General features: G+C 41.8%; 1 protein-coding gene across 1 annotated transcript in view; it reads left to right on the forward strand.

The window, feature by feature from the left end:
- The window catches only part of SORL1 (sortilin related receptor 1), a 79702-nt gene that overhangs the window by 21684 nt on the left and 43096 nt on the right, over window positions 1–14922 (forward strand). Inside the window, exons 7-18 of the mRNA XM_075280066.1 lie at window positions 1002–1103; window positions 1449–1615; window positions 5794–5986; window positions 6557–6671; window positions 6924–6997; window positions 7090–7178; window positions 7271–7449; window positions 9355–9541; window positions 10855–10983; window positions 12529–12614; window positions 14337–14509; window positions 14602–14733. Coding sequence (XP_075136167.1) covers window positions 1002–1103; window positions 1449–1615; window positions 5794–5986; window positions 6557–6671; window positions 6924–6997; window positions 7090–7178; window positions 7271–7449; window positions 9355–9541; window positions 10855–10983; window positions 12529–12614; window positions 14337–14509; window positions 14602–14733 — 1626 coding nt within the window. The remainder of the gene's footprint in view (window positions 1–1001; window positions 1104–1448; window positions 1616–5793; window positions 5987–6556; window positions 6672–6923; window positions 6998–7089; window positions 7179–7270; window positions 7450–9354; window positions 9542–10854; window positions 10984–12528; window positions 12615–14336; window positions 14510–14601; window positions 14734–14922) is intronic.

Raw genomic sequence — 14922 nt, forward strand, 5'->3', positions numbered from 1 at the left:
ATCTCAAATTACACTTCTCCACACAAAATCAGCCTAAAAAAATTGTAAATTGAGGCTGCATTCTGGGTGGTCTTAATACACCTCCCCCATGTTTGTATTTGTGCCCAAAAAAGGATCAAATCCTGTTTTCCACATGAAGACAGAGGTCACACATTGTGGAAAGATACGTTTTCTCTTGCAGATTTTGCTGCATCTCTTTGAGCCAAAGCCAAGAATGGCTTGGAAAGGAATGGGGAATATAAATGAAGCACTTCTACTTCTCCTTTCTGCTAAGTCCACTCTTGGCTTTGGTTCGGAAGACTGCAGCAAAATCTGCAACAAAATCTTTTTGCAATGTGCTTTTTGAGCCGAAGATGTTTTCAGCTGCATATAGATGAGTTGTATTATAGCTGTCTGAATGCAGCATACTCACATCACTTTAGTTCAAGGGTAAAACTTAGGCCTCATGCACATGACAGAGTGTGCAGGCCAAGGCTCTTCCAAGTGGGGTTCTGATGCTCCACTCCTATAGTTATAGAGTAGGTCCTATTCTGCTCTGTGACATTGGAACCGAACCCTCTTCCACCCCATTGAAATCAATGGGATACAGCAGGCACTCGGATGCCATACCTATAGGTATGCCTAACTTAGTAAATACCCCATAGTATTCTTTGGAAAAAAAAACATATCTGCAGTTTTTCATGCAAAACTAGAAGTAAATGCAGACAGAAGAAGAAATCAAAATTTTTCTTTTATATTTGCCATTCCCTTTGAATCCTTTTCTGGCTTCGACTCAAACATTTTTATACGCTGCCTACAAAAATGTTATGGCAGCCCTGGAATATAATGCAGGCGGTAATGTGCATCAGGAACTTTGCAAAATGAATGTGTTTTATTTTCTGATTGTTATGTATTCTCCATATACAGTATGTATCAGTGTACTTTCATTGTCCAGCAATTCTATGCAATAGATAATAGCACTTATGTGTCTACCATTTTTCTCCTTTCCTTGTTCCTTTCAGCATTTGCTGGGTAGTAAAGACCAGTCCTCAGTGCAGCTTTGGGTCTCCTTTAACCGCAAGCCAATGCAGTCTGCGCAGTTCATAACCAGACATCCGATCACGGTGAGTCAGTCATGTTTCGCAATTGCACGTGTTTTCAACTTCAGCTCCTGTCAGACTTAACATCAGCTATTTGGGGTTTACCAAAATTACCTTAATGGAGCATTTGATAATCCAGTATAATTGATAATCTGGTGCTTGTTTCATTGAACTGTAATATAATGTGAACTTTCACAAAATGAGAATCAGTGACTTCACAGTGAGAACCAATAAAGAAATACTAGCTGCAGATTTTTTATACTTTCCCATAGGTTGGAACTTTTGATAATCCAGTGGTAGTATTGCCAGTATTGTGCTAGGCTTGATTTGCTTCAGAAGATAAAGATAAGTGTCTTCTGTTATCTCCAGGAATATTATATCACTGATGTCTCCGAGGATCAGGTTTTCGCATGTGTCAAGCACAGCAACAATGTAACAAACTTGTATATATCAGAAGTGGAGGGTCTTCGTTTCTCTCTTTCCCTGGAAAACATCTTGTATTTCAATCCCGGAGGTGGGAAGGAAACACTTGTCAGGTACAGGGCATTTATGTTTGTGTTGTGAGCTTATCACCCAATGGTCATAAAACAGCATGCTATTAAGACTACATTCACAAGGCTATGTTAGTTTTTTTTGTTTTTTTTTAATGGCAGTCACAGGGCTGCATTCAATCCATGGTATGTGAATGGAGGTGAATTAAATGACCAATTTTTTTGATTTGCACAATGTTTGTATGAATCAAGCCTTAGGATGAGTTCACACAGGGTTTTTTGGATCCGATTTTGATGCAGAAATCCGCCTCAGAATTTCGTCCAATCTGGTCCATTCTGCTCCGGATTAGGCCCAAATGAATGGGGCTAGTTGGGAAGGATTGTTGCGTGGACGCCCGCAACTGATTCAGCTGCGGAATCTGCATCAAGAAAGGGCAGGTCGCTTCTTTTTTCTGTGAGCGGGAAGAAACCGCTTGCGGAAAAAGGAAGTTGACGGTTCCCATTGAAGTCAATGGGAGGTGTTTTTTTTTTTTTTTTTTGGACCAGATTCTGAGGCGGATTCCGTGTCAAAATCTGGTCCAAAAAACCCCATGTGAATCCAGCCTAATGCTACCTTGATCTCCCACTACCTTATTACTCTTTAAGAACTGCCCCAATTAGACTAGTCATAACTGACCCAACCTTCTTTCACCTTAAGCAATTTAGACCTGTACTGCAAGGTGACATTTATGAGCATAAGATTCTATGCATTTTAGTTTTATTCCTTGGGACAATAGCTGTAGCTGCACCTCTCTTTGTATCCCATGCCTTAGGGTAAGTTCACACAGAGATTTTTGGTCAGGATTTTGAAGCCGTATCCACCTAAACATCCTGACCAAAAAGACGGCTCCCATTGAAATCAATGGGAGCCGGTCAGGAGTTTTTTCGGGGAGCCAGCTTGTTCTGGGTCCCGGAAAAAGAAGCGAGGTGCTCATTTTTCAGGCCGTTTCGCCTCATGATTTGGAGTGGAGTGCAGTCACGGAGCGGCGTGCGTGACTGGATGCCGGTGCAGTGCACCACCATTCAGTTGCGGCTACCCTTATTTTGGACCGGAACCTGAGGTGGCCTCCGCCTCAGGTTCCAGTCCAAAAAACCCCGTCTGAACTTACCCTTAAGACTTATTCGCACTGCTTTCAGCTCATGTGTGATAGCCGTGTAATCACAGAGAGGCTGCTGGTGGGAAAGAGAAAGCAGAAAAAGCGCACCCTGTGCAGAACTGTTGGGTCTTACTTGCAAGATATGGAGTGAAGGCTGATTCCGATAGTATTTCTTTAGGAATCTTCTGGATTCCAAAGGTGAAAAATAGAGAAAAACTATTTTCCAAAGCAACATGTGCTAGGAAAAGCTATTATGGGTAGGGATGTGCTCCCCACAAAAGGCCATTAGGGTTAGTATAAAAAGAAATCCGTACTTGTTTTTGAAATCTTACAATACTGGAAAGTGGGGACAATGTTGTTAGGTGTAGTAGGCATCTTGCCTTTACGGACTCCTGGTGGTCCAGGATTTCATGCGCCTGGGGCCTACACAGGTTCCTAGCAAGGTTCCTAGAATGTCTCCCTTCTTATTCGCTTTTGTAACCCAGTTCTTGGAATTGTTCCAGCAAAATTACAACTGTTGGCATGTGCAGTGATTTGCAAAAATATTCACACCTCTTAAACTTTTTCACATTTTCTCACCTTACCACCACAAAATTAAATGTATTTTATTGAGATTTAAGTGGTAGACCAACACAAAGTAGCAGATAATTGTGAAGTGAGGTTGGATAAGGGTAGTGGTCTGTATACAGAGATTGAGCTTCAATAAAGTATAATGGGAGGAATATTGGCCATGGAAAATGTTAGGCTGAGTTCACACGGAGTTTTTTTGGTCATGATTTTGAGGTGGAATTCAGCTCAAAATCCTGACCAAAAAAACAGCTCACATTGAAATCATTGGGAGCCGGTCAATTTTTTTTTTTCCGCGAACGGTTTGTTCTGGCTCCCAGAAAAAAGAAGCGACATGCTCATTCTTCAGGCAGATCCCATGGCCGGTTCAGCCTCGGACATCCACCTGAAGACTCTCCCTCCCGACTAGGCCCATTCATTTGGGCCTAATCCGGAGCGGAGTGCCGTCGCAGCTACCATTTTTTTTGGTCCGGAATCTGAGGCGGCCTCCGCCTCAAATTCCAGACCAAAAAACTCCATCTGAACTCAGCCTTAGTGTTCTATGGAGGTATCCATTTCGTGTACATCATGTGCAATTTGTATCTGTGCCATTGATAGACCTAATATATAATGAGTCATTATCACACTGTATAATTGAGTTTTTCGTCATTCTCTTTGTTGTCTTTGAAAGCGTAAGTAAAGTTTTATAGAAAGTTGAGCCAATTAATAAAGTGCTCAGAAATAACAGTTTATAGCACAAATTTTCATTAGTAAATCTGCCGCATTGTATGTGGTTTACTTTACATCTGATGGTGGGATTGTGTAGAGAAATATTCTACATGGATTTTTTCCACACACATAATTTTTTCCTGCATTTTTTTACATGTTTGTAAGAAAAAGCCCATGAATTTCGTAAGGTTTTAGCATGTTTTACAAGGATTCCTGGTGGCATTTTTTGTTTATTTTGGTACGTTTGTTTCTCATACAGAACACCAGTGACTGTCTTTCTGCTGTCTCTAATATCATGTCCTCGCTCTATCTGAAACTAAATCTCTCTAAGACTGAATTACTACTGTTTCCACCATCTAATAGATCTGTCCCTGATATATCCATTGCAGTCTCAGGCCTTACTATAACTCCTAGGCAGCAGGCCCGCTGCCTCGGGGTCATGTTTGGCGCAGACCTTTCTTTCACCCCTCATATTGAATCACTCGCACGTTCATGTCACCTCCACCTCAAAAATATCTCCAGAATACGTCCTTTCCTTATCAGAGATACACTAAAGACACTTATTGTCTCTCTGATTCATTCTCGCCTTGACTACTGTAACTCCTTACTAATCGGTCTTCCCCTTACTAAACTCTCCCCTCTATAATCTATTCTGAATGCAGCAGCCAGGCTCATCTACCAGGCTAGACGCTACAGCGATGCCTCTGGTCTGTGCCAGTCGCTACATTGGCTGCCTATTCAATATAGAATAAAATATAACGTTATCACCCTCATCCACAAGGCTCTCCATAATGCCGCACCTCCCTACATTTCCTCCTTCATCTCTGTCTACCGCCCAACCCGTGTTCTCCGCTCACTCAATGACCTAACACTTACATCCTCTATTATCAGAACCTCCCACGCTCGTATACAAGACTTCTCCCGAGCTGCACCACTTCTCTGGAATGCTCTACCCCAGACTATCAGATTAACTCCCAATTTCTACAGTTTCAAACGCAAACTAAAGACGCATTTTTTCAGACAGGCCTATAACAATTCCTAATGCAAACCCTTCTTGATGCCTTTTCAGCCTAACATATTTGTCCATGCTCTATCCACATGTTAAAGGACACTACTAGTGACGGCCCATAAAGCTTTGTTTGTGTAATGGCTGCAACCTCTATTACAAAATTGTCTGAACACTGTATAAGCAATGCCGCCCCTCCTACCTCTTGTGTCATCCTCTCTACCTCATAGATTGTAAGCTCTTGTGAGCAGGGCCCTCAGTCCCATTGTGTGAAATGACGTTCTTTGTTTTGTATCTGTCTGTATCTGAACCCTACAAATTGTACAGCGCTGCGGAATATGTTGGCGCTATGTAAATAAAATTTATTATTATTATTCTCTGGTGTATTTTCAAGCCCTATGGAGAAGCCCATGAGAGAAACATAAGAAAAAAATGTATAGCAAGAACGTGGTGCAGTTTGAAAACAACCACAGAAACAAAAATAACATCATGTTAAACCTGCGTATTGGCCTCTCTCTCTGTCCTTTCACTTCTCCATAAACTTCTGCAAATGTTTAATCTCAGTCATGTGACCTGCAGATCACGCTGCAATGCATAAAGTAGAATGTTCAAAATGAAAGTCAGTTTGGGAGCCGGGGGGGGGGACAGCAGAAAGAATCTTTAATAAGATATATTACAAACATATCTTAGATTTGTCTGTACTATTGACTTATCCAAAGCATATTGAAAAAACAGTAGTAGCAGTGTATAAATCCAGCCATAATATGGAATTAGTTTTCAGCTGCTAATTTTATTTTTTTCTCTAGATATCTTGAGAATGAGCCGTTCGCCGACATCCACCGCGTGAAAGGTGTGAGAGGGGTATACATCGCCAATACCCTCACTGGGCAACTGTCCAAGGAGAACGTGGCCTCTGTCATTACTTTTGACAAAGGAGGAACATGGGAATATCTCCTGGCCCCGGGGTATAGTGGTTACGGGGACACAGCGCGCTGTCTGGTGAGTTGTCACAGTGAGTCTAAGGCCACAGGTAGCAAAACGCAGCGGAAATGCATCGCTTTTATTCCAAGAGCATTTTTTTTTGCGTTTTCTTGCATTTTTGTAACATGGGGCTTCAGCCTTAGGGTAAGTTCAGACGGGGTTTTTTGGTCCAGAACCTGAGGCAGAGGCCGCCTCAGGTCCAGACCAAAATACGGGTAGCTGCGACTGGATACCGGTGCAGTGCAAAGGCATCCAGTCGCACATTCCGTTTCGGATTAGGCCCAAATGAATGGGCCTAGTCGGGAGAGAGTGTCTTCAGGTGGATGTCGTGAGGCGAATCCGCCTGAAAAAATGAGCATCTCGCTTCTTTTTTTTCCGGCAGTTGGAACAAACGGTTCCCGGAAAAAAGAACAGACCGGCTCCCATTGATTTCAATGGGAGTCGTCTTTTTGGTCAGAATTTTGAGGCGGATACGGCCTCAAAATCCTGACCAAAATACCCCATGTAAACTTACCCTTAAAGGCAGCAGGATAAAGTTAGGCACAGGAGTTCCTTCACAATCAACTACTACATTCTCTTCTATTGCAGAATTCAAAGGAGTGTCAGCTACACCTGGCACAGCCGCTCAGTCAGGTGACTTCTCAAGGACGAGTTATGCCTATCGTCTCCAAGGAGTCTGCGCCAGGATTAATTGCAGCAACAGGTATTTGTGTGATTTTAGTGACTGGGGTATTTTTGGTTTATGTTACTAATTTTCTGCATTCTGCTGATTTTCATAGTAAAATCTGCTAAATTTAAATTATCCGTATAATTTTTGTGTTCCAGCCCTCAGGCTCCATGTTATTTTTATGTTGTATGCTCAAATTGCAGTGCTGAACCAGAGGACAGAAAGAAGCAGCACATTACTTGCACATACTACTGTATATAACATTGGTTACTACTACTGTCTTTCTAGGATCAGTGGGGAAAGATACCATCAGTAAAATTAACCTGTATGTGTCCAGCAGCACAGGGGTGAGGTGGAGGGAGGTAAGTTTCTTTATTTTATTTCAAATATTTTTTTCATCCGGAATGCTTGGCTTCCACATTGTGTTTTCCTTATGTCACATTTTTTTTTGCAGTCTCTTCTTGGGCCCCATTTTTGCACTTGGGGAGATCATGGCGGTGTGTTGGTGGCAATTGCACAAGGAGTAGAAACCAATCAATTAAAGTATGTTGTGAGTAGTATCTGCCATTGCTGCCATTGTTTTCTATACTTTGTCATTTTCTTTTTATCTTTAATTGTCTTTTTTGCTCTTTTAGGTACAGTACAAATGAAGGGGAAACGTGGAAAACCTTTAATTTTTCGGATAGTTCACTGATCGTCTATGGGTTACTGACTGAGCCTGGAGAGAAAAGCACTGTGTTCACCATCTTTGGCTCCTATGTCAATAAGGGGCACAGCTGGGTTATATTACAGGTCAACACCAGTGATGTCCTTGGTATGGATTTTTTGTGTAGTGCACTGAATTTAAGTACTTTTAAGTACTATATTCATATAGGGTCCTGATTTTTAATATTGTTCGTAACCGGCCGCTTGGTTTAAGTGTTGTGCCATCAATACAAATGGCAATAAGTACACTCACTGGGGCACATTTGTGAAACTGTCCAAAAGAAATCTTATCTGCCCATAGCAACCATTCATTCAAGTTTTCTGTTGGACAGTTTCATAAATCTCAGTTTGCATTTTAGAATATCTATGTAAAGGACCGTCATTGAAGAAATTTACTTGCAAAAATATTGCAATTATTTACTTGAAAGAGGATCCCTTGGTGTTGTAAAATGTACAAGTCTCTGCTTCTAGTGAAGCTCTCTAAGGCAGGGTTCACAACAGTACTTGTACTACGTTTGAGGATTGTGTTCTCCTCTCCACATGAAAAATGCAGAGAGAAAAGCGCTTCAAGCAGTGCTTTTCTCTACGCATTTTTGGGCAGAAACCAAGTGGAAACCACACAAACCCCTTTATAGTCTATGGGTCCGTGGGTTTCCGCGGGTAACTACTTTTTAAGCAGATTAGATTTCGGTTCATGAGGTCCCTAAGTGGACCCTATGAACGGAAACCCGAATGCAGATGTGAACTTAGCCTTAGACATGTATGTAATCTCTCTGAATCTTTAAAGGGGTTGCCAGTTATAGTATACAGTATACATGATATTAGACAGTCCCTTCAAGGTTGAACATACTGTAATATTCCTTCTGCTTATAGATTCCAGGCAGTGAGGGGAGAAGTTATTAGATAACCTCACCATTCCCTGCTGCTCACCTCTTTATCAGGGACAGAGATAAGAATGAGGAAAAGCACAGACTGGTAAGGAGGTTATCTAATGGTTTCTCCACTCAGAGGCTTCCTTCTGCTTACAGACTTCAGACAATGTTTGCCCTTAAAGAAACAACATGGCTGTTTTTTTTTCCACAGAGAATACATCAGAAACTGTACTGTATTAAGGTCATGCATGTCTAACAGAGCTTCACTAGAATTCAATGCACAGATCTGTACATTATGACCGCCAGTAGATGCTACTACAAGCAGATAACAGCAGTATTTCTTCAAGGAAATGTTCTCTTTTAATAACCGGTATCAGGGTCTGGGGTTTCTAGGTGGGGTGGCATAGACACACAAGTCCAGTTTCTTTTAGTCCAAAACAAAGGTAGAGTTTTATTTTCACTCACAAAAGGTAGTGCAGCAACAAAAGGAAATGATACAAAAATAAATCCCTGCCCGGCTAGGCTCTAACTAAACACAGCATAGGTTACCTCACCTAGAATAGCAGAAATCCAAAAGCCAGTTGAACAATTCCAAAAAACGACCTCTCTATTTGGCTCTCCAGCCAAGCTGTGCCAAAGTGTTGCTGCTGGAGCAACTTCTTAAGCCTCCTTGACGAGGAGACTCTCTCCAGCTGAGTCGCTGCCGGAACATCCCCAAAGTGTGGATTGGAGGGGGGTGGAATGACAGGTCTCACTACCAATCCTACCTGTCATTCCTAAAAATCCAGCCCAGTACTGAGCATTTACCAAAATGCTCAGCAGACGAAAGTTGTCTGCTGAGAACAAACATTCCTTGAGTTTTCTCATCTCACCCACCTGAGTAGTCTGGGTGAGATGTACACCCCCTCCATTACCTGACCAGCCATTGGCTTATACAGGATTATGCTAAAATGCATTTTTAGTGTGTTTATTGCCATTCAGATTGATGACACACCCCTTTTAATATTGTATAGATGCCTTCTTGCAGGAATAGACCCTAAAGTGCCAGCCAGGAAACAATGAAATATCGCTAAACTGGCAAAACAGCAGAATGCAATGGAATTTCCTTGTATTTCTATTAATGGTCTCTGTTTGCTTTACAGGAGTCCCCTGCACTGAAAACGACTATAAGCTCTGGTCTCCTTCTGATGAACGCGGCAATGAATGTTTGCTGGGAAGCAAGACCGTATTTAAGAGGCGGACCCCACATGCCACCTGCTTCAATGGGGAGGACTTTGACCGGCCAATTACAACCTCTAACTGCTCATGCACCAGACAAGATTTTGAGTGGTAGGGAACATTCGTACAATATTTTAGACATTTATTGCTGCAGCCAGATGTTACATTGTAGCAAATGTCACTTTGCGGGTATAGCGTCATTTGCTTTATAGTGAAAATTGTCAGTAGGATGCATCTGGCAGGTTTGTACGACTCTTTAGATCAGGATTTCTCAAAATTTTTCAACTTGGAGCTCACCAGTCTGTCAATCTGTTGACTAGCACGGATAGTCAAAACAAATGCCACTATACATGTAATATCCTCACCAGTGTCAACCATATACCATAGTAGAGCGCACATAATACCTGTAGCAACACCAAATAGCATACTTGGCACACATAATATCTGTAGCAATAGCAAATACCATTTTGCAACAAACACCTTCCCAGCAGAGCTAAATACAAACGTCCAGCAGATAATACCTGTGGCTGCTCTGTGGTGTATGACATATCAGTCGAGTAGTACTAGACCAATACCACAGTGCAAGACAAAGTAACAGCACAATGCAGCACTTCATCTTATCCTAGGAGTGCCAACCAAATACCACTGTATCACGGGTAGTAGCATTCCCCCCCCACCATTTTTCCACCTCCAGCTCTTTGGCAGCAGCATTCTCCAAAGATATAACCTTCCAAACTTGTGGCAAATCATTTCCCAATTCCACATTATCAGAAGAATCCGCAGGTCAGAGAGAGGAGATAACAGAAGAGCTTCTACCTCCAGTACCAGTCTACGATGCTGCCTTCAGATTAGAGCATTCAGCCTGAAGAGCCTCGCTGTTATGTGTTGGGTGAAGAACCTGTGAACTCTTGGTGTATAATATATACATATATATTATTATTTTTTCCTTTTTATGAAATGTAGATTGTGAGCCCCACATAGGACTCACAATCTACATTTTTCCCTATCAGTATGTCTTTATTTTTTTGGCGTATGGGATGGAAATCCACACAAACACGTGGAGAACATACAAACTCCTTGCAGATGTTTTCTTTGCCCTTGGCAGGATTCAATTCAAGGACTCCAGCACTGCAAGGATACAGTGCTAACCACTGAGCCACTGTGTGGCCCTGGTGTATGTAATATTATCACAGGTTCTTTAGCCTATCTAGCCACAGAGACTGCACTCATAGTGCAAGGCTGATATTATCAGTACAGTTTGCTATAGAGTCCCTTCTTTATGTCTCTTATAAAGCCAACACTGGCAGTGACCTGTGCTTCAAGGGGCAATGAACTGCGCCTATAGAGTTCCACTGCAAACTAAAATTTGGTGCTACTTAGGAAGGACATGTCTCCCTTAAACAGGCGTCTTTTTATCCCTCCAGTGATTATGGCTTTAAGCTGAGTCAAGACCTAAGATCTGAAGTTTGTGTTCCTGACCCAGAATTTGCAGGCAAGCTCTACCTTATACCATCTCCTTGTCCAGTGGGAACAACCTACAAGAGAACTAGAGGGTAAGCATAGCAGTTGATTTCAGCATGTGTCATGATATTTGGATGCTGATGTCATTATTTTGTAGAAAATTAAAGGGCTGGTTAAGTTTATATTAAATAATTGCTTTTATATGGTGACTCACATTTTAAGAGCTTTGCTTTCAGACAATGGGGCAGTTATCTGGAGTACATGACAAAAAGAAAAAGTAACAATTTTTTTGCCCAAGCCATTTTTTACAGACACTTCCAACAATACTTTCACTGATGGGAGCATGGTGTGAGCTACGCACTAGAGTTGTTTACTGGCAAAAATGATCACTGAAATCTATGCCGACCTGGTGGAGGGTGTCCCTAATTTATGAAGAGGCATGCTCGCCGCGTCTTTCTCTGGTCAAAACCCGCCTGCCGCGATGTCGCTTATTTTCTCCGCTAGCAGCAGCCCGCCGCTAGCGGAAAAAAGAAGCCCGACGGTCTGCATAGACCACCATTGTAGCGAAATCTGCTGTCAAAAACCTCCCCTTCGCTCACGTGTGAACTGACTCTTATACAGAGCTAAAGCCTTGACAATTTTATGTTGTTTTGTTGTGATCTGTTTGCTGGTAGAGAAGTTGGATAAAAATACAGCACATTATGTTGATTTACATTATACAGATTAAAGACACTGGGGCAGATAAACAGCTAAAACTGCCTAACTTTTAGGCTAAAGTTCCACATTGCAGAAAAGCAGCTTTTTTGTTTTTTTGAGCCAAAACCAGGAAAGTATTGAGAAGAAGGTAGACGTAGAAGTGCTTTGTATATATTCCCCATTCCTTTTGTAGCCATTCTTGGTTTTGTCTCAAAAATTTGCAGCAACATCTGCAACATAAACCTGTGTTTCTGTAACATGGGGCCTCAGCCTTAGACGGTGCAAAGTTAAAGGGCCCGTTCTCACGAAGTAACGCGGCGCTCATTCTGACACGTAAACACGTGTCAGAGTTATCGCTTTAAAACAGAATCCCATTGACTTCAATGGGTGCCATCTTATGCGCGCTACACATTGAAATCAATGGGTTAAAAAGCCTCCCATTGAGTTCAATGTGTAGCGCGCGTAAGACCGCACCCATTGAAGTCAATGGGATTCTGTTTTGAAACGCTCACTCTGACACATTTACGTGTCAGAATGAGCGCTGCGTTATTTCGTGAGAACGGGCCCTTAGACTAGACATGAACTGAACCAGTCTTTCCAAAATGTCTAATGCTGTTTGAAAATATCACGCAGTTTTACACTGTCTAGTCTAACTTTACACCACTTAATAGTTGGCTTAGTTTCTGACAGAATTTTCCATGTTAAGCTGCACCTCCTTTTCAGTCCTCCCCACCCACAAGTCCTACCAATCATTTGGTGCATGTTTATTAGTTTATTTGCCCCTTTGTCTATATGTGTTTGAAATGGATTTTTAGGTGTTATTGTATGCTGCTATATATCAGAAGACATTTTTGTTTTCTCTGTGTTTTTGGATTTTACAATTTTTATCAAAGATGTTACATCATTGTTTGCACGTCGTAACAGTTAGGTCCTTGATTTAGTTACCGCAGGATTTCCGGAGATACATGTTCTGGAGGAGACATAGAGGCACGGTTGGATGGAGAAGATGTCCCATGTCCTGTGGGAGGTAAATAGCAGCCAGATATGTTAAATGCCATCCATATCCCCTGTTTATTCCTAGGTGGAGGGCACACACTAGGGAATTTACTATTCAATCAATGCCGGCTTTCTGGTGTAGATGGGCATATATGTGGCACATCTTTGGCACACAACCATCCATTGTGCTAACTATGCACCACTTTTCTTTCTTTTGGTGCAGTTTTTTGAGTCATTCCATTAGTGGCTTCAGCAGGAAGACAAAAAAAAGGCTGTCACATGGCTTTTTTTTTTTTTTTAAACAATACCCATGAGTGTGTCTGTTCACATGTCCGTGTCCCGATAGCACTCTGCCCTGAAAAATGGAGAAATGGACACAGAATGTATGCTGTGCACCACATTTATCAAGTGCTCAAGACACTTTTCAGACACTTATATGATTTGTATGACATGGGGGCTGCTTCAGCGAAAAGGTGCATGACTTCATGGAAAGGGGTCTTGCTAATTCTGTCGGGGTCTGTAGAGGGTTGTCTTAGCAGCACTCACCTCACTTACATCATAAAAATGACAGTCAGGATTACAATAACGTCTCTATAGATCACCCCACATGACGCTCATCATTGCATCCATTAATGAAAATAGATAATGTCACAGCTTGGCTACTCCTCTCCCTGCAGAATAAATATGTAGAAAACTCTTCCAAAGTGAGTTAGTTTCAGTCTATTGCTGTGTATAGCCATGAGACTGCTGTAAAGCATATAACTAAATCACCGTTAGGCGAATCCCATGCCCATTTTTTGGTAAAAACGGCAGCATGGATACGCTGCAACTGGCTCGGTTTTGGAAATCGCAGCATGTCAATTATATCTACGGAAACGCCATCAGCTTCCCTGTAGATATAATTGTAACAGAAAGTCCGTGGAGGAAAACTCTGCGAACTTTCTGTTTAAAGCGCGAAGAAGCGAGAAGAACCGCGATGCGTTCCCGCTGTGGTTTTTCCAACCCATGGGGCCTTAGCCCCACGTTGCGAAAACACGGCTTTGTTTTTTTTTTTTTTTTTTTTGTTGCATATATTGTTGCAGTTTTTTGAACCAAAGTGGATTGAGCATAAGTTAGAAGTATCAGAGCTTCCTATATATTTCCCATTCCTTTTGTGGCCATTCTTGGCTTTGACCCAAAAAAACCACAACAAATTCTGCGACAAAAAAAAAGCTGCGTTTTCGCAACATGGGACCTTAGCAAAGCAAAGGAAAAGTACAAGTAAGATGGTAGCCCTGTACAGAAAATAGAGCAAAAAAAAATCAGCAATTAGAAAATAATACAGGCTAGAGTAATTGTAACAGTTCACCTTCTGGTTTCTGTAAGTAAAAAAAAAATAATAGAATAGTGATGCAATAGTGATCTCTTTAAACTGTCCCAGGTTTATCACAGTGGCAGATGCTGATGATATATTTGATACATCTTTACATTGTCTTGTCTAAGTTTATATAACTTTTTGTTGGTTTAGATTATGCTGAACAAATGCGCCAACATTTTGGAGCACAGTGTTGCCATTCCCAGTCTAGGTAGTTTTCCATCACATATTTTGCAGTTTCGGCTTAGTGTGGATTGCAGTGTACTGTACGATAGCAGCAAACAATTTGTTGGTCCAAATTATTGTAAATCTGCTTCTTAATTGATATTAATGTAGTATCGTTTTACTCTTTGAATTGTTCTGCTTCTTCTCACCTGTATCCCTTCTATTATCTCTAAGAGGAAAATGAGTTTATCTTGTATGCTATGAGGAATGCCATTTACCGGTATGACCTGACGTCTGGGGCCAGTGAGGAGCTGCCGCTGAAGGGCCTGCGTGGGGCTGTAGCTTTGGACTTTGACTATGAAAGTAACTGTTTATATTGGGCAGATGTCACACTGGACACCATACAGGTAAGAACTCCTTGGGGACCATTGTCTCTGTACAGTCAAATGGTAGCATATTATAATGGGGTAAATAATTACTATATCTTCACTGTTTGCAGCGACTTTGTCTAAATGGCAGCTCTGGGCAAGAAGTCCTTGTGAGAAGTGGCCTGGAGACAGTGGAGTCCTTGGCATTTGACCCCTTGAGCCACTTGCTTTATTGGGTTGATGCTGGAATTAAAAAAATTGAGGTATGAAGTGACATTTATTGTGTTTATGCTGAAAATACAGTACAGGAGCTCTGGCTAGTTGGGTGGGTGGGTTTGCTTACTGGGGCAGTAAATACATTGTATTATATGGGGTCACAGTTTAGAGGGATACGGCCGAACACACATAACAAAATGTCCTAGGGGAGCTCTCACTGTGTGGACACAGAAAGG

The sequence above is a fragment of the Leptodactylus fuscus genome, chromosome 6 (assembly GCF_031893055.1).
Source record: "Leptodactylus fuscus isolate aLepFus1 chromosome 6, aLepFus1.hap2, whole genome shotgun sequence".
In the NCBI taxonomy this organism is placed as follows: domain Eukaryota; kingdom Metazoa; phylum Chordata; class Amphibia; order Anura; family Leptodactylidae; genus Leptodactylus; species Leptodactylus fuscus.